This window comes from Crinia signifera, chromosome 6 (genome assembly GCF_055691185.1).
Source record: "Crinia signifera chromosome 6, ASM5569118v1, whole genome shotgun sequence".
NCBI classification, from domain to species: Eukaryota; Metazoa; Chordata; class Amphibia; order Anura; family Myobatrachidae; genus Crinia; species Crinia signifera.
In genome coordinates, this window is record NC_139222.1 from 8,892,077 (window position 1) to 8,912,338 (window position 20,262).

General features: G+C 51.9%; 2 protein-coding genes across 3 annotated transcripts in view; both read right to left on the bottom strand.

Annotated features, from left to right (window-relative positions):
• LOC146009910 (uncharacterized) overlaps positions 1–20,262 on the bottom strand; it is a 272,626-nt gene that overhangs the window by 158,809 nt on the left and 93,555 nt on the right. The gene's annotated exons all lie outside the window — the stretch shown is intronic.
• On the bottom strand, positions 1,560–19,330 carry LOC146009942 (uncharacterized). 2 transcript variants are annotated; one of them, XM_083150611.1, is made up of 5 exons: positions 19,204–19,330; positions 9,517–9,637; positions 6,950–7,135; positions 3,087–3,723; positions 1,560–2,380 (listed from the first exon to the last, which is right to left on the bottom strand). In XM_083150611.1, exons 2-5 carry the CDS (start codon positions 9,592–9,594, stop codon positions 1,560–1,562), a joined length of 1,722 nt encoding a protein of 573 aa, XP_083006737.1. In that variant the 5' UTR covers positions 9,595–9,637; positions 19,204–19,330. The 2 variants fall into 2 exon arrangements, with proteins under 2 accessions (XP_083006737.1, XP_083006738.1); XM_083150612.1 differs by lacking the exon at positions 6,950–7,135.

Sequence of the window (20,262 nt, forward strand, 5' to 3'; positions counted from 1 at the left end):
AACCAGAGAGACCAGATAATAATATTATAATATAATTTAATAAATACACACAGAAATAAATACAAATCGTACATTATGGAAAAACTACATATGTATTATAAAGTAGTTAAGTATACTCCTTTTAGACATATGGCAAAATCCCGGGAGTTTTCACATGCATGCGCACAATCCCGGGACTCACTGACACTTTTCCCAGGTCACCCGGCAGGTGCACAGGTGTACTCATTACTCACTGACACATTTCCCAGGCCACCCAGCAGGTGCACAGGTGTACTCATTACTCAGACACATTTCCCAGGTCACCCGGCAGGTGCACAGGTGTACTCATTACTCACTGACACATGTCACAGGTCACCCAGCAGGTGCACAGGTGTACTCATTACTCACTGACACATCTCCCAGGTCACCCGGCAGGGACACAGGTGTACTCATTAATCACTGACACGTTTCCCAGGTCACCTGGCAGGAGCACAGGTGTACTCATTACTCACTGACACATTTCCCAGGTCACCCGGCAGGTGCACAGGTGTACTCATTACTCACTGACACATTTCCCAGGCCACCCAGCAGGTGCACAGGTGTACTCATTACTCAGACACATTTCCCAGGTCACCCGGCAGGTGCACAGGTGTACTCATTACTCACTGACACATGTCACAGGTCACCCAGCAGGTGCACAGGTGTACTCATTACTCACTGACACATCTCCCAGGTCACCCGGCAGGGACACAGGTGTACTCATTAATCACTGACACGTTTCCCAGGTCACCTGGCAGGTGTACAGGTATACTCATTACTCACACATTTTAAATGATAAAACTAATTATATCACTTGTGATTCTGTGAGGGGACCTGGAAAACATGCAATGCAAAACCGGTGCCTGCAACTTAAAAATAGAGGAAGCGGAGTTCTATCCACCATTGCAAGTCAGTTAATGTTCTACAAAAGTTATATTTTGTGTGAAATATTTCCCACACTAAGAAATGGCTTCACCCCTCTGTGAGTTGTGCAGTGTTTAACAAGGTGCGTTCTCTGTGTAAAACATTTCCCACACTCAGAACACGCATACGGTCTGTCACCCCTGTGTGTTCTCTGGTGTTTAACAAGGTTTGATTTATCTGTAAAACATTTCCCACACTCAGAACATGGAAACGGCTTCTCACCCCTGTGAGTACCCTGGTGTTTAATAAGGTGAGTTCGCCTTCTAAAACATTTCCCGCATTCCGAACATGAGTGTGGCTTTATGTTTGCATGAGTCCTCTGATGTCCAATCAGATATGATTTCTGTCTGAAACGTTTCCCACACTCAGAACATGGAAATGGTCGTACACTAGTGTGTGTGTTTTGGTGTGCAGCGAGATGTGTTCTTCGTTTAAAGCACTTCCCACACTCAGAACATGGAAACGGCCTTTCTGTCATGTGTGTTCTCTTGTGGATAGCCAGATTTGATTTATCTGTAAAACATTTCCCACACGCAGTACATGGAAACGGTTTCTGATCCATGTGAGTGCCCTGATGTTTAACAAGATGGGTTTTCCGGGTGAAATGTTTTCCGCAATCAGCGCATGAGTGCAGCCTCTCTTATGTGAGTCTTCTGATGATTGACAAGATACGATTTATACGTAAAACATTTCCCACACGCAGAACACAGAAATGGCTTCTCACCCGTGTGCGTGCCCTGGTGTTTCACAAGGTGCGTTCTCTGCGTAAACAGTTTCCCGCAATCGGAACACGAGTACGGCTTTAACTTTGTGTGAGTCCTCTGATGCTCAACTAGATATGATTTATTCGTAAAGCATTTCCCACACTCAGTGCATGAAAAGGGCTTCACACCAGTGTGCGTGCCCTGGTGCTTAACGAGGTGCGATCTCTGTGTAAAACATTTCCCGCATTCAGAACACAAGTATGGCTTTATCTTTGTGTGAGTCCTCTGATGCTCAACAAGATAGGATTTATTTGTAAAACATTTCCAGCACTCCGAGCATGAAAAGGGCTTCTCCCCCGTGTGGATTGCCTGGTGTCTAATGAGGTTTGATTTAAAAGTATAACATTTCCCACATTCAGAGCATGGAAACGGCTTCTCAGCTGTGTGACATCTCCGATGGATAGTAAGTTTTGCATTTTGGGTAAAACATTTCCCGCGCTCAGAACATGGGAATAATGTATCCCCTCTCTGATCTTTACTGGGAATATCCAATTTATCAGGGGAACATTCCTCAGTCTTAGAGGGACCGGATGATAGATCTGTACAGACTGGATGTATATTTGGGGTGATGGGGTTTGCTCCCGGGGAGTCTCTTGTGGTGTAATCTTTGCTTTCATGGTCTGGAGTGAAGGTAAGAGGTCCATCCGAGACAGTCCTGGTTCCGTGCTCATGTTCTGGGGACAAGAAAGGAAACATCTTCCGTTACATTACCATCATTAGAAGGCAAAACAGACAGGTAATTGGTTCAGTAGAGCTGGTTGACATTTGTGACAACATTCAGTTCATTATGTCGGCAGTGTGCATTTCATGTTGATGTTTCCCTAATTCAAACCTCAAACTACAAAACCGAACCCCTTAAGTTAATCATCATCCTAATAAGGAAATGAAATAACTGACGCGTTTCATCCCTGGAAGCTGGTGATTTCCTAAGGGATTTTCTCAGCAAAGCATCCAGGTTGTTCCCCCTCCTGCCTACCTGTACAATCCCTGCACCACACAGTAATATTACTGAGTGTGTGTGCACAGTGATTCATAACTGTAATGCGCGCCGCAGGCGTGTACAATCACATCATCAGGAGCAGGTGGGAAAGTCTGACTGGGCTTTATATGGGGAGGAAGGAGGACTGGAGGGCATAGATACTGCAGAGGGCTCCCCCCCCTCCTCTCTAGTACTGCAGCCTCACAGCACTGAGGACAGGGGTTTGATTCCAGAAAGAGCCCTTTTGGTTTGGTGTTTGTATATCCTCCCCCCCGGCTTATGTGGACTTCCCCGGGATACTCCTGTTCCCTCCCGCAATCCAATTACAATATGGTAGGTTACTAACTGCATTTATTCCAGAGAGTGTGCAGGTTGTTTGGTACTTAGTGATTATTACTCACCTGTGCGGATACCTGTAGGGATTTCCTCCTCCGTACACTGCTGATCACCCATCACATACGTCTCCTCTTCTCCCTCTGTACCTTCTGCCTTCATATCAGTCACATATGTCTCTTCTCCTCCCTCTGTATCTTCTGCCTTCATATCAGTCACATACGTCTCTTCTTCTCCCTCTGTATCTTCTGCCTTCATATCAGTCACATACGTCTCTTCTTCTCCCTCTGTATCTTCTGCCTTCATATCAGTCACATACGTCTCTTCTCCGTCTGTATCTTCTGCCTTCAGATCAGTCACATACGTCTCTTCTCCTCCCTCTGTATCTTCTGCCTTCATATCAGTCACATACGTCTCTTCTTCTCCCTCTGTATCTTCTGCCTTCATATCAGTCACATATGTCTCTTCTTCTCCCTCTGTATCTTCTGCCTTCATATCAGTCACATACGTCTCTTCTTCTCCCTCTGTACCTTCTGCCTTCATATCCGTCACATATGTCTCTTCTTCTCCCTCCGTATCTTCTGCCTTCATATCAGTCACATACGTCTCTTCTCCTCCCTCTGTATCTTCTGCCTTCATATCAGTCACATACGTCTCTTCTTCTCCCTCTGTATCTTCTACCTTCCTATCTGTTAGGGTTTTACCCTGAATAATACACACAGTAAGAGAGCACATATAAAACAGAAGAAATTCAGCACATAAAATCCACAGATCATATAGTGACAGTCACATTGGTATTTGGTGAGACCTCAGTTCCACCTACCTGACCCTCCAGTGGGACACTGTGTTCTCCTGAATGCCCCATTCCCAGCAGTCACCCCTCCTGTCACATCCCCCAGTGTTACTGTATAACGTCCCATTCCCGGCAGTCACCTCTCCGGTCACATCCCCCGGTGTTACTGTATAATGTCCCATTCCCAGCAGTCACCTCTCCGGTCACATCCCCCGGTGTTACCGTATAATGTCCCATTCCCAGCAGTCACCCCTCCGGTCACATCCCCCAGTGTTACTGTATAACGTCCCATTCCCAGCAGTCACATCCCCCGGTGTTACTGTATAACGTCCCATTCCCAGCAGTCACCTCTCTGGTCACATCCCCCGGTGTTACTGTATAATGTCCCATTCCCAGCAGTCACCCCTCCTGTCACATCCCTCGGTGTTACTGTATAACGTCCCATTCCCAGCAGTCACCTCTCCGGTCACATCCCCCGGTGTTACTGTATAACGTCCCATTCCCAGCAGTCACATGCCCCGGTGCTACTGTATAACGTCCCATTCCCAGCAGTCACCTCTCCGGTCACATCCCCCGGTGTTACTGTATAACGTCCCATTCCCAGCAGTCACCTCTCCGGTCACATCCCCCGGGGTTACTGTATAACGTCCCATTCCCAGCAGTCACCTCTCCGGTCACATCCCCCAGTGTTACTGTATACCGTCCCATTCCCTGCAGTCACCTCTCCTGTCACATCCCCCGGTGTTACTGTATAATGTCCCATTCCCAGCAGTCACCTCTCCGTTCACATCCCCCGGTGTTACTGTATAATGTCCCATTCCCAGCAGTCACCTCTCCGGTCACATCCCCCGGTGTTACTCTATAACGTCCCATTCCCAGCAGTCACCTCTCCGGTCACATCCCCCGGGTTACTGTATAACGTCCCATTCCCAGCAGCCACTTCTCCGGTCACATCCCCCGGTGTTACTGTATAACGTCCTATTCCCAGCAGTCACCTCTCCGGTCACATCCCCCGCTGTTACTCTATAATGTCTCATTCCCTGCAGTCACCTCTCAGGTCACATCCCCCGGTGTTACTGTATAACGTCCCATTCCCTGCAGTCACCTCTCCGGTCACATCCCCCGGGTTACTGTATAACGTCCTATTCCCAGCAGTCACCTCTCCGGTCACATCCCCCGGTGTTACTGTATAACGTCCCATTCCCTGCAGTCACCTCTCCAGTCACATCCCCCGGTGTTACTGTATAATGTCCCATTCCCAGCAGTCACCTCTCCGGTCATATCCCCTGGTGTTACTGTATAACGTCCCATTCCCAGCAGTCACCTCTCCGGTCACATCCCCCGGTGTTACTCTATAACGTCCCATTCCCAGCAGTCACCTCTCCGGTCACATCCCCCGGTGTTACTCTATAACGTCCCATTCCCAGCAGTCACCTCTCCGGTCACATCTCCCGGTGTTACTGTATAACGCCCCATTCCCAGCAGTCACCTCTCCGGTCACATCCCCCGGTGTTACTGTATAACGTCCCATTCCCAGCAGTAACCTCTCCGGTCACATCCCCCGGTGTTACTGTATAACGTCCCATTCCCAGCAGTCACCTCTCCGGTCACATCCCCCTGTGTTACTCTATAACGTCCCATTCCCAGCAGTCACCTCTCCGGTCACATCCCCCGGGGTTACTGTATAACGTCCCATTCCCAGCAGTCACCTCTCCGGTCACATCCCCCGGTGTTACTCTATAACGTCCCATTCCCAGCAGTCACCTCTCCGGTCACATCCCCCGGTGTTACTCTATAACGTCCCATTCCCAGCAGTCACCTCTCCGGTCACATCCCCCGGGTTACTGTATAACGTCCCATTCCCAGCAGCCACTTCTCCGGTCACATCCCCCAGTGTTACTGTATAACGTTCTATTCCCAGCAGTCACCTCTCCGGTCACATCCCCCACTGTTACTCTATAATGTCTCATTCCCTGCAGTCACCTCTCAGGTCACATCCCCCGGTGTTACTGTATAACGTCCCATTCCCTGCAGTCACCTCTCCTGTCACATCCCCCAGTGTTACTGTATAACGTCCCATTCCCAGCAGTCACCTCTCCGGTCACATCCCCCGGTGTTACTGTATAACGTCCTATTCCCAGCAGTCACCTCTCCGGTCACATCCCCCGGTGTTACTGTATAACATCCCATTCCCAGCAGTCACCTCTCCGGTCACATCCCCCGGTGTTACTCTATAACGTCCCATTCCCAGCAGTCACCTCTCCGGTCACATCCCCCGGTGTTACTGTATAACGTCCCATTCCCAGCAGTCCCCTCTCCGGTCACATCCCCCGGTGTTACTGTATAACGTCCCATTCCCTGCAGTCACCTCTCCAGTCACATCCCCCGGTGTTACTGTATAATGTCCCATTCCCAGCAGTCACCTCTCCGGTCACATCCCCCGGTGTTACTGTATAACGTCCCATTCCCAGCAGTCACCTCTCTGGTCACATCCCCCGGTGTTACTCTATAACGTCCCATTCCCAGCAGTCACCTCTCCGGTCACATCCCCCGGTGTTACTCTATAACGTCCCATTCCCAGCAGTCACCTCTCCGGTCACATCTCCCGGTGTTACTGTATAACGCCCCATTCCCAGCAGTCACCTCTCCGGTCACATCCCCCGGTGTTACTGTATAACGTCCCATTCCCAGCAGTAACCTCTCCGGTCACATCCCCCGGTGTTACTGTATAACGTCCCATTCCCAGCAGTCACCTCTCCGGTCACATCCCCCTGTGTTACTCTATAACGTCCCATTCCCAGCAGTCACCTCTCCGGTCACATCCCCCGGGGTTACTGTATAACGTCCCATTCCCAGCAGTCACCTCTCCGGTCACATCCCCCGGTGTTACTCTATAACGTCCCATTCCCAGCAGTCACCTCTCCGGTCACATCCCCCGGGGTTACTGTATAACGTCCCATTCCCAGCAGCCACCTCTCTGGTCACATCCCCCGGTGTTACTGTATAACGTCCCATTCCCAGCAGTCACCTCTCCGGTCACATCCCCCGGTGTTACTGTATAACGTCCCATTCCCAGCAGTCACCTCTCCTGTCACATCCCCCGGTGTTACTGTATAACGTCCCATTCCCAGCAGTCACCTCTCCGGTCAGCAGCTGGATGATCTTGTTGATAAGTTCCAGGATTTTTTGGTCATTGTCCCTCTCATGTATCAGTAAATAAGGTGGAGGCTCCAGGATGGGGCTCTGGGTCCTGCTCACTCCTGACACATAGGGAATGCTTGGGAACACACATTCACCAGATTTCTTCTTCATTAACATGTAATCCTGTGTATCAAGAAACATTTATATAAATATACATTTATATTTCAGAATATGTATTGATATGACTTGAACTACAAGTGCTTGAGGTAATGTACAAAATGAATAAGTTCACTGTGATGCTCCCAGACCCCCTCACCTCCCCAGTCAGGTCCCTGTGTCAGTAATATAGATAAGAGTGATGTCACTGTGATGCTCCCAGACCCCCTCACCTCCCCAGTCAGGTCCCTGTGTCAGTAATAGAGATAAGAGTGATGTCACTGTGACGCTCCCAGACCCCCTCACCTCCCCAGTCAGGTCCCTGTGTCAGTAATAGAGATAAGAGTGACGTCACTGTGACGCTCCCAGACCCCCTCACCTCCCCAGTCAGGTCCCTGTGTCAGTAACAGAGATAAGAGTGACGTCACTGTGACGCTCCCAGACCCCCTCACCTCCCCAGTCAGGTCCCTGTGTCAGTAACAGAGATAAGAGTGACGTCACTGTGACGCTCCCAGACCCCCTCACCTCCCCGGTCAGGTCCCTGTGTCAGTAATAGAGATAAGAGTGACGTCACTGTGACGCCCCCAGACCCCCTCACCTCCCCAGTCAGGTCCCTGTGTCAGTAATAGAGATAAGAGTGATGTCACTGTGACACTCCCAGACCCCCTCACCTCCCCAGTCAGGTCCCTGTGTCAGTAATAGAGATAAGAGTGACGTCACTGTGACTATCCCAGACCCCCTCACCTCCCCGGTCAGGTCCCTGTGTCAGTAATAGAGATAAGAGTGACGTCACTGTGACTATCCCAGACCCCCTCACCTCCCCGGTCAGGTCCCTGTGTCAGTAATAGAGATAAGAGTGATGTCACTGTGACGCTCCCAGACCCCCTCACCTCCCCGGTCTGGTCCCTGTGTCAGTAATAGAGATAAGAATGATGTCACTGTGACGCTCCCAGACCCCCTCACCTCCCCAGTCAGGTCCATTTGTCAGTAATAGAGATAAGAGTGATGTCACTGTGACGCTCCCAGACCCCCTCACCTCCCCAGTCAGGTCCCTGTGTTAGTAATAGAGATAAGAGTGATGTCACTGTGACACTCCCAGACCCCCTCACCTCCCCAGTCAGGTCCCTGTGTTAGTAATAGAGATAAGAGTGATGTCACTGACGCTCCCAGACCCTCTCACCTCCCCAGTCAGGTCCCTGTGTTAGTAATAGAGATAAGAGTGATGTCACTGTGCTGCTCCCAGACTCCCTCACCTCACCAGTCAGGACCCTGTGTTAGTAATAGATATAAGAGTGATGTCACTGTGACGCTCCCAGACTCCCTCACCTCCCCAGTCAGGACCCTGTGTTAGTAATAGATATAAGAGTGATGTCACTGTGACGCTCCCAGACTCACTCACCTCCCCATTCAGGACCCTGTGTCAGTAATAGATATAAGAGTGATGTCACTGTGACGCTCCCATACCCCCTCACCTCCCCGGTCAGGTCCCTGTGTCAGTAATAGAGATAAGAGTGACGTCACTGTGACGCTCCCAGACCCCCTCACCTCCCCAGTCAGGTCCCTGTGTCAGTAATAGAGATAAGAATGATGTCACTGTGACGCTCCCAGACCCCCTCACCTCCTCGGTCAGGTCCCTGTGTCAGTAATAGAGATAAGAATGATGTCACTGTGACGCTCCCAGACCCCCTCACCTCCCCAGTCAGGTCCCTGTGTCAGTAATAGAGATAAGAATGATGTAACTGTGACGCTCCCAGACCCCCTCACCTCCCCAGTTAGGTCCCGGTGTTAGTAATAGAGATAAGAGTGATGTCACTGTGACACTCCCAGACCCCCTCACCTCCCCAGTCAGGTCCCTGTGTCAGTGATAGAGATAACAGTGATGTCACTGTGACGCTCCCAGACCCCCTCACCTCCCCGGTCAGGTCCCTGTGTCAGTAATAGAGATAAGAGTGATGTCACTGTGACGCTCCCAGACCCCCTCACCTCCCCGGTCAGGTCCCTGTGTCAGTAATAGAGATAATAGTGATGTCACTGTGACGCTCCCAGACCCCCTCACCTCCCCAGTCAGGTCCCTGTGTCAGTAATAGAGATAAGAGTGATGTCACTGTGACGCTCCCAGACCCCCTCACCTCCCCGGTCAGGTCCCTGTGTCAGTAATAGAGATAAGAGTGACGTTACTGTGACGCTCCCAGACCCCCTCACCTCCCCAGCCAGGTCCCTGTGTCAGTAATAGAGATAAGAGTGATGTCACTGTGACGCTCCCAGACCCCCTCACCTCCCCAGTCAGGTCCCTGTGTCAGTAATAGAGATAAGAGTGATGTCACTGTGACTCCCCCAGACCCCCTCACCTCCCCGGTCAGGTCCCGGTGTTAGTAATAGAGATAAGAGTGATGTCACTGTGACCTCACCTCCCCGGTCAGCAGGTAGATGATCTCCAGGGTGAGGGTTAGTATCTTCTGGGTAGTGTGATATTTCTCCTCGTCCATATTCCGGTAAGTCAGTTAGATGGTATAGCAGGTATACTGTGTCCTGTAGAGATATGGAATACACAGTAGGAATACAAGTAATACTTACATGAAGCTATACAGAGGCATTATTGGCCTTATTCTAGTTCACTCTTTCTGACAATCCTTCTTAGATGGACAAAACCATGTGCACTGCAGGTGGGGCAGATGTAACATGTGCAGAGAGAATTAGATTTGGGTGAGTTATTTTGTTTCTGTGCAGGGAAAATACTGACTGCTTTATTTTTACACTGCAATATAGATCTCACTTTGAAGTAAAACCCCACCCACATCTAATTATCTCTGCACAAGTAACATCTGCCCCACCTGCAGTGCGCATGGTTTTGTCCATCTAAGAAGGAATTTGTCAGAAAGAATGAACTAGAATAAGACCCTATGGGAGTATATGAATCCTTACACAGGAGCATTAGGCTGTTACATGATTGGGCAGGGAATATATTGTATGTGAGCCTCATCTCATATATTTGGCTACATCTGTCACTCAAAGTGTGTCTGGAGCTGTAACGCAGGGTGGAGCCTCTGACTCACATGACAGAGAACCAGCCCAGTGAGCCCACAGACAGTGCCAGACACCCTCTGCCTCCCCATGTTACACAGCAAAGACACAGCTACTCACCAGACACACCAGGTGAGCGCCCCACACCTCCATACCTCCCAACATGACCCTCTCCAGGAGGGACAGAATGCTCTGTTTGTGCACTTCCATCTTAATTTATGATTGTCATCACCTGTCATTTTAAACAGGGTAATTGATAAGAAAGGTGTTTAAGCACAGGCGATGGTAATCCATAAATTAAAGTAGAAAGTCCAGAAACAGTGCAATGTGTCCCATTCACGGCATCCCCACGATTAAATGGCACATGCAAAACACTGACATGGCTATGGTCGACAATGAAAAAGGTTGACAAGATTTATTTTTCACTTTTTCAATGTTTTCATATTCATTCTCATGTGTCGACATGGACACCAATGAAGTGCCACAATTATGTCAACATTTACATGTGTTGACCTTTCTGTGTTGATTTTTTCTTGTGGCGATTCGCGGTACCCCCCGCGACCCCCCTCCTGCGATTTGCAGCACACCCCCCGCAATTTGCGGCACCCCCGGTGACTCCCGCGATTCGCGGCCCCACCCCGTGACACACCCCCCCTTCTGCAATTCGCGGCACCCCGCGACCTCCCCTCCCACGATTCGTGCCAACCCCCTGGGCCCCCCCTCCCGCGGTTCACGGTGCCCCCCACGACCCCCCCTACCGTGATTCCCCACCCCTGACCCCCCCCTCCTGTCATTGCGGCAACCCCCCGCCCCCGCGACCCACTGCAACCCCCCGCGCCCCCCCATCCCACGATTCGCGGCACCCACACCCCCCCTGCGACCCCCCCTCCCGCAATTCACGGCATCCACCCACGACCCCTCCTCCCGTGATTCGCGGATACCCCTCACCTCCTCCCTCCCCCCCCCACCCCTGCGCGTGATTCACGGCAACCCCAGGATTAAATGGCACATGCAAAACACTGGCATGGCTATGGTTTAAAATGAAAAAGGTTGACATGAGTTTTTGAAGATTTATTTTTCTTTTTTTGAATGTTTTCATATTCATTCTCATGTGTCGACATGGACACCGATGAAGTGCCACACATATGTCAACATTTACATGTGTTGAACTTTCTGTGTTGATTTTTTCTTGTAGCAATTTTTTTCCAGTGACAACTATGAACTATGTGCACGTCAACCTACACATCATCAACCAATTCTTTGTATAATATATAACACCTGTTCTGTTTTACTGTAGGTGTTTTAAGTCAGACCTTTTACTGCTACTATTACTGTTTATGTAAATGCATTCTGTATGACAGCAACATCCTACCATCCTTCTACAAGAATATATAACCAACTATGTGATTCATTGCGCCCCGCGCCCCCCCCCCTCCCGCAATTCACGGACCCCCCGCGCACCCCCCTCCTGTGATTCGCAACCCCCCCTCGCGCAATTCACGCCCCCTCCCACGCTTTGCGGACCCCCACCCTCTCCCGCGATTCACCGACACCTGCGCCCCCTCCCTCCCTTGATTCACGGCCCCTCCCGCAATTCACGGCACCCCTAAGCCCCTCTTTAGTCCCCCGTATACTCACACACCCCTATCACTACCAGCTTCCTGCTCTCCTGAACCGTAACTTCCACCACTGGGGAGTCGCTGACGCTGTTTTGCCCACATGCCCCTATCATGCCTCATAGCCCAGCCTCCTGCTCTCATGCACCCGAACTCCCACCCAGTAGGAGGAGACACTGACTCAGGGCCACCATCCTGTACTGCCACGCTGGTCCCTCACCCACTGGCAGAAGCAGCACAGTATCTCCCACCCTCCTCTTTAGTCCCCCTTATGCCCACACACCCCTATCACTACCCAGCCTCCTGTTTTCCTGTGTCGTGACCTCCGCCAGTGGGGAGCCGCTGACTCAGAAACACCCTACTATACTATTGCACACCCACACCTAAACAACATGCACACACAGCCCCCCCCCCACACATGTCACTGTACCATCCACACTATCAATGTACATCTTACTCTGTAACCACTTTTTAATTAAACAAAACAATACACACCCCCTTTCACATCATATGCTCTCTATGTAACACATTTCACCTATAACTCAAGTTGCAATACAGGCATCTTTCATACAATTCTAACCATCTTTCTCATATACAAATGTTCACAAATTAAGGGGGCGCAGCCACTTACGACGGTGTGAAGAGCGCCCGTAGGGCGAGATGAATCACCTAGTGTCATTATATGGAGTAATGAGACTGGTGTCACTGGTGGTGGCGCTGCGGAATATCAGCATATTTCTTGTGACACCCCAATATGTTATTGATAAATTTAGAGAATAATTAAATTACATAAACTGTGCCCACCTGCCATGCTTAGGGGCAGTTATGTGGTGGGTACAGGTGTGTTCTGATTGGCCGCCTACCTGCCATGCTTAGGGGCAGTTATGTGTTGGGTACAGGTGTGATCTGATTGGTCGCCTACCTGCCATGCTTAGGGGCAGTTATGTGGTGGGTACAGGTGTGTTCTGGTTGGCCGCCTACCTGCCATGCTTAGGGGCAGTTATGTGGTGGGTACAGGTGTGCTCTGATTGGCCGCCTACCTGCCATGCTTAGGGGCAGTTATGTGGTGGGTACAGGTGTGTTCTGATTGGCCGCCTACCTGCCATGCTTAGGGGCAGTTATGTGGTGGGTGTACAGGTGTGCTCTGATTGGCCGCCTACCTGCCATGCTTAGGGGCAGTTATGTGGTGGGTACAGGTGTGCTCTGATTGGCCGCCTACCTGCTATGCTTAGGGGCAGTTATGTGGTGGGTACAGGTGTGTTCTGATTGGCCGCCTACCTGCCATGCTTAGGGGCAGTTATGTGTTGGGTGTACAGGTGTGTTCTGATTGGCCGCCTACTGATTGGCCGCCTACCTGCCATGCTTAGGGGCAGTTATGTGGTGGGTACAGGTGTGTTCTGATTGGCCGCCTACCTGCCATGCTTAGGGGCAGTTATGTGGTGGGTGTACAGGTGTGTTCTGATTGGCCGCCTACCTGCCATGCTTAGGGGCAGGTTATGTGGTGGGTACAGGTGTGTCCTGAGTGGCCGTCAACCTGCCATGCTTAGGGGCAGTTATGTGTTGGGTGTACAGGTGTGTTCTGATTGGCCGCCTACCTGCCATGCTTAGGGGCAGTTATGTGGTGGGTACAGGTGTGTTCTGATTGGCCGCCTACCTGCCATGCTTAGGGGCAGTTATGTGGTGGGTACAGGTGTGCTCTGATTGGCCGCCTACCTGCCATGCTTAGGGGCAGTTATGTGGTGGGTACAGGTGTGTTCTGATTGGCCGCCTACCTGCCATGCTTAGGGGCAGTTATGTGGTGGGTACAGGTGTGTTCTGATTGGTCGCCTACCTGCCATGCTTAGGGGCAGTTATGTGGTGGGTACAGGTGTGTTCTGATTGGCCGCCTACCTGCCATGCTTAGGGGCAGTTATGTGGTGGGTACAGGTGTGCTCTGATTGGCCGCCTACCTGCCATGCTTAGGGGCAGGTTATGTGGTGGGTACAGGTGTGTCCTGAGTGGCCGCCAACCTGCCATGCTTAGGGGCAGTTATGTGGTGGGTGCAGGTGTGTTCTGATTGGTCGCCTACCTGCCTGACGCTGTTTTGCCCACATGCCCCTATCATGCCTCATAGCCCAGCCTCCTGCTCTCATGCACCCGAACTCCCACCCAGTAGGAGGAGACACTGACTCAGGGACACCATCCTGTACTGCCACGCTGGTCCCTCACCCACTGGCAGAAGCAGCACAGTATCTCCCACCCTCCTCTTTAGTCCCCCTTATGCCCACACACCCCTATCACTACCCAGCCTCCTGTTTTCCTGTGTCGTGACCTCCGCCAGTGGGGAGCCGCTGACTCAGAAACACCCTACTATACTATTGCACACCCACACCTAAACAACATGCACACACAGGCCCCCCCCCCACACCCACAAATGTCACTGTACCATCCACACTATCAATGTACATCTTACTCTGTAACCACTTTTTAATTAAACAAAACAATACACACCCCCTTCCACATCATATGCTCTCTATGTAACACATTTCACCTATAACTCAAGTTGCAATACAGGCATCTTTCATACAATTCTAACCATCTTTCTCATATACAAATGTTCACAAATTAAGGGGGCGCAGCCACTTACGACGGTGTGAAGAGCGCCCATAGGGCGAGATGAATCACCTAGTGTCATTATATGGAGTAATGAGACTGGTGTCACTGGTGGTGGCGCTGCGGGATATCAGCATATTTCTTGTGACACCCCAATATGTTATTGATAAATTTAGAGAATAATTAAATTACATAAACTGTGCCCACCTGCCATGCTTAGGGGCAGTTATGTGGTGGGTACAGGTGTGTTCTGATTGGCCGCCTACCTGCCATGCTTAGGGGCAGTTATGTGTTGGGTACAGGTGTGATCTGATTGGTCGCCTACCTGCCATGCTTAGGGGCAGTTATGTGGTGGGTACAGGTGTGTTCTGGTTGGCCGCCTACCTGCCATGCTTAGGGGCAGTTATGTGGTGGGTACAGGTGTGCTCTGATTGGCCGCCTACCTGCCATGCTTAGGGGCAGTTATGTGGTGGATACAGGTGTGCTCTGATTGGCCGCCTACCTGCCATGCTTAGGGGCAGTTATGTGGTGGGTACAGGTGTGCTCTGATTGGCCGCCTACCTGCCATGCTTAGGGGCAGTTATGTGTTGGGTGTACAGGTGTGTTCTGATTGGCCGCCTACCTGCCATGCTTAGGGGCAGTTATGTGGTGGGTACAGGTGTGTTCTGATTGGCCGCCTACCTGCCATGCTTAGGGGCAGTTATGTGGTGGGTACAGGTGTGCTCTGATTGGCCGCCTACCTGCCATGCTTAGGGGCAGTTATGTGGTGGGTACAGGTGTGTTCTGATTGGCCGCCTACCTGCCATGCTTAGGGGCAGTTATGTGGTGGGTACAGGTGTGTTCTGATTGGTCGTCTACCTGCCATGCTTAGGGGCAGTTATGTGGTGGGTACAGGTGTGTTCTGATTGGCCGCCTACCTGCCATGCTTAGGGGCAGTTATGTGGTGGGTACAGGTGTGCTCTGATTGGCCGCCTACCTGCCATGCTTAGGGGCAGGTTATGTGGTGGGTACAGGTGTGTCCTGAGTGGCCGCCAACCTGCCATGCTTAGGGGCAGTTATGTGGTGGGTACAGGTGTGTTCTGATTGGTCGCCTACCTGCCATGCTTAGGGGCAGTTATGTGGTGGGTACAGGTGTGTTCTGATTGGCCGCCTACCTGCCATGCTTAGGGGCAGTTATGTGGTGGGTACAGGTGTGCTCTGATTGGCCGCCTACCTGCCATGCTTAGGGGCAGTTATGTGGTGGGTGTACAGGTGTGTCCTGATTGGCCGCCTACCTGCCATGCTTAGGGGCAGTTATGTGGTGGGTACAGGTGTGTCCTGAGTGGCCGCCAACCTGCCATGCTTAGGGGCAGTTATGTGGTGGGTACAGGTGTGTTCTGATTGGTCGCCTACCTGCCATGCTTAGGGGCAGTTATGTGGTGGGTACAGGTGTGCTCTGATTGGCCGCCTACCTGCCATGCTTAGGGGCAGTTATGTGGTGGGTACAGGTGTGCTCTGATTGGCCGCCTACCTGCCATGCTTAGGGGCAGTTATGTGGTGGGTACAGGTGTGCTCTGATTGGACGCCTACCTGCCATGCTTAGGGGCAGTTATGTGGTGGGTGTACAGGTGTGTTCTGATTGGCCGCCTACCTGCCATGCTTAGGGGCAGGTTATGTGGTGGGTACAGGTGTGTTCTGATTGGTCGCCTACCTGCCATGCTTAGGGGCAGTTATGTGGTGGGTACAGGTGTGCTCTGATTGGCCGCCTACCTGCCATGCTTAGGGGCAGTTATGTGGTGGGTACAGGTGTGTTCTGATTGGCCGCCTACCTGCCATGCTTAGGGGCAGTTATGTGGTGGGTACAGGTGTGCTCTGATTGGTCGCCTACCTGCCATGCTTAGGGGCAGTTATGTGGTGGGTACAGGTGTGCTCTGATTGGCCGCCTACCTGCCATGCTTAGGGGCAGTTATGTGGTGGGTACAGGTGTGCTCTGATTGGCCGCCTACCTGCCATGCTTAGGGGCAGTTATGTGGTGGGTACAGGTGTGTCCTGAGTGGCCGCCAACCTGCCATGCTTAGGGGCAGTTATGTGGTGGGTACAGGTGTGTTCTGATTGGCCTCCTACCTGCCATGCTTAGGGGCAGTTATGTGGTGGGTACAGGTGTGTTCTGATTGGTCGCCCACCTGCCATGCTTAGGGGCAGTTATGTGGTGGGTACAGGTGTGCTCTGATTGGCCGCCTACCTGCCATGCTTAGGGGCAGTTATGTGGTGGGTACAGGTGTGCTCTGATTGGCCGCCTACCTGCCATGCTTAGGGGCAGTTATGTGGTGGGTACAGGTGTGTCCTGAGTGGCCGCCAACCTGCCATGCTTAGGGGCAGTTATGTGGTGGGTACAGGTGTGTTCTGATTGGCCTCCTACCTGCCATGCTTAGGGGCAGTTATGTGGTGGGTACAGGTGTGTTCTGATTGGTCGCCCACCTGCCATGCTTAGGGGCAGTTATGTGGTGGGTACAGGTGTGCTCTGATTGGCCGCCTACCTGCCATGCTTAGGGGCAGTTATGTGGTGGGTACAGGTGTGCTCTGATTGGCCGCCTACCTGCCATGCTTAGGGGCAGTTATGTGGTGGGTACAGGTGTGTCCTGATTGGCCGCCTACCTGCCATGCTTAGGGGCAGTTATGTGGTGGGTACAGGTGTGCTCTGATTGGCCGCCTACCTGCCATGCTTAGGGGCAGTTATGTGGTGGGTGTACAGGTGTGTTCTGATTGGCCGCCTACCTGCCATGCTTAGGGGCAGGTTATGTGGTGGGTACAGGTGTGTCCTGAGTGGCCGCCAACCTGCCATGCTTAGGGGCAGTTATGTGGTGGGTACAGGTGTGTTCTGATTGGCCTCCTACCTGCCATGCTTAGGGGCAGTTATGTGGTGGGTACAGGTGTGTTCTGATTGGTCGCCCACCTGCCATGCTTAGGGGCAGTTATGTGGTGGGTACAGGTGTGCTCTGATTGGCCGCCTACCTGCCATGCTTAGGGGCAGTTATGTGGTGGGTACAGGTGTGCTCTGATTGGCCGCCTACCTGCCATGCTTAGGGGCAGTTATGTGGTGGGTACAGGTGTGCTCTGATTGGCCGCCTACCTGCCATGCTTAGGGGCAGTTATGTGGTGGGTACAGGTGTGCTCTGATTGGCCGCCTACCTGCCATGCTTAGGGGCAGTTATGTGGTGGGTACAGGTGTGCTCTGATTGGCCGCCTACCTGGCATGCTTAGGGGCAGTTATGTGGTGGGTGTACAGGTGTGTTCTGATTGGCCGCCTACCTGCCATGCTTAGGGGCAGGTTATGTGGTGGGTACAGGTGTGTCCTGAGTGGCCGCCAACCTGCCATGCTTAGGGGCAGTTACGTGGTGGGTACAGATGTGTTCTGATTGGTCGCCTACCTGCCATGCTTAGGGGCAGTTATGTGGTGGGTACAGGTGTGCTCTGATTGGCCGCCTACCTGCCATGCTTAGGGGCAGTTATGTGGTGGGTACAGGTGTGCTCTGATTGGCCGCCTACCTGCCATGCTTAGGGGCAGTTATGTGGTGGGTACAGGTGTGTCCTGAGTGGCCGCCAACCTGCCATGCTTAGGGGCAGTTATGTGGTGGGTACAGGTGTGCTCTGATTGGCCGCCTACCTGCCATGCTTAGGGGCAGTTATGTGGTGGGTACAGGTGTGCTCTGATTGGCCGCCTACCTGCCATGCTTAGGGGCAGTTATGTGGTGGGTGTACAGGTGTGTTCTGATTGGCCGCCTACCTGCCATGCTTAGGGGCAGGTTATGTGGTGGGTACAGGTGTGTCCTGAGTGGCCGCCAACCTGCCATGCTTAGGGGCAGTTATGTGGTGGGTACAGGTGTGTTCTGATTGGTCACCTACCTGCCATGCTTAGGGGCAGTTATGTGGTGGGTACAGGTGTGCTCTGATTGGCCGCCTACCTGCCATGCTTAGGGGCAGTTATGTGGTGGGTACAGGTGTGCTCTGATTGGCCGCCTACCTGCCATGCTTAGGGGCAGTTATGTGGTGGGTACAGGTGTGTTCTGATTGGTCGCCTACCTGCCATGCTTAGGGGCAGTTATGTGGTGGGTACAGGTGTGCTCTGAGTGGCCGCCAACCTGCCATGCTTAGGGGCAGTTATGTGGTGGGTACAGGTGTGTTCTGATTGGTCGCCTACCTGCCATGCTTAGGGGCAGTTATGTGGTGGGTACAGGTGTGCTCTGATTGGCCGCCTACCTGCCATGCTTAGGGGCAGTTATGTGGTGGGTACAGGTGTGTTCTGATTGGCCGCCTACCTGCCATGCTTAGGGGCAGTTATGTGGTGGGTACAGGTGTGTTCTGATTGGTCGCCTACCTGCCATGCTTAGGGGCAGTTGTGTGGTGGGTACAGGTGTGTTCTGATTGGACGCCTACCTGCCATGCTTATGGGCAGTTGTGTGGTGGGTACAGGTGTGTTCTGATTGGCCGCCTACCTGCCATGCTTAGGGGCAGTTATGTGGTGGGTACAGTCTTGTTTCTTATGAAATACCGTATGAAAACAGGACACTAGAGTCTGCTCTACCTGTATCAAAACAGGACACCACAGCCTGCTCCAGAAGTATCATAACAGGACACCAGAGTCTGCTACACCTTAATCATAGCAGGACACCAGAGTCTGCTTATCCTGCATCATATAATAAAAACCAGGGTCTGCTCCACATGTAACATAATAACAAGGACACCAGAGCCTGCTCCACATGTCTCATACTAGGAAACCAGAGTCTGCTCCACCTGCGCTATAATAACAGGACTGTGGAGTAGTCTGCACATGTATTACAGTAACATTACACCACACTCTGCTCCATCTGTAGTACATCCCACCATTACCTGCTACAGTCAGTCACACCATATTCCCCCGCACTCACTACTTCCCGAAACACAGCCGTCGCCCGGAAGCTATTGTAAGGGACTTCCGGTCTGTGCGGTCTAAAGCAGACAGGCTACAACAACATGGCCGCCGCGTGTGCAGACAGTGTAGCTAAGGACACTGCAGCCTTATGGAGAGTGTCGGCTGATGAGAGGGGCGTGTCTATGCAAATATAGGATTGTTGCTACAGGAGACGAGCCTCTTGCATGAGGTAACGTGGAGTTATAGCCCTTTATATTATATAGGATGATACCCATGATTCTTACTTTGTACTCCATGGACATGTGTATTGGGGCAGACACCAGGGATCCCCCTTCCCTCACTGATGAAATTAATCCTTGGACCATCTCTTTGTCCGGCCAGCAGACGACATCTCACCGCGTCTATGTGGCGGTCACAAAAGTGATGATGACCAATAAAGGTCACTGTGCAGTTTGTGCTGGGCTTAACCAGACCACCACAACCGATACAATCCTCCGGTAGACGGACGATGAGTCAACAGCATCTAGATTGGCACCAAAAGTTCGACGTTGACACAACAAAAAGGCCAACGTGGCGGTGGTCGACGTATGTAAACACCAACATGAGTTTTTCCCTTTTACCTGACCGGACGGCTGCTGATTTTGAAACCCAGCGATCATGTATACGCCGACCCGCCACAGCACAGTGACTCCTGCCCCGTGCAAGCCTGCGGATGGCTTAGCAGTGCCCGGCAAATGCAGCTGGATCAGGGATTTGCCTGCAGATCCAAACACAATCTGCTCACCATGTAATGATTCCCCAGTGTGTGCAGTCTGTGTGTAGCCCAGGACTTACTCAGCGGCTGTGATAGAATCAGGCTGATCGGGGGCGGAGCTGACATCACATGACTTTCCCTCACACACCTGGCCACGCCTGCGTATTACCTGACACTCCCAGATAACAGCCGCTCACCATGTAATGATTCCCCAGTGTGTGCAGTCTGTGCGTAGCCCAGGACTTACTCAGCGGCTGTGATAGAATCAGGCTGATCGGGGGCG

Excerpts from the sequence above, each read along its gene's own strand:
- LOC146009942 (XM_083150611.1), bottom strand. The coding sequence starts at position 9,594 with ATGGACGAGGAGAAATATCACACTACCCAGAAGATACTAACCCTCACC. Across the intron at positions 7,136-9,516 it reads TCTACCTGCTGACCGGGGAG|GATTACATGTTAATGAAGAA; the intron begins GTGAGGTCACAG and ends CTTGATACACAG. Across the intron at positions 3,724-6,949 it reads TCCAGCTGCTGACCGGAGAG|GGTAAAACCCTAACAGATAG; the intron begins GTGACTGCTGGG and ends TGTATTATTCAG.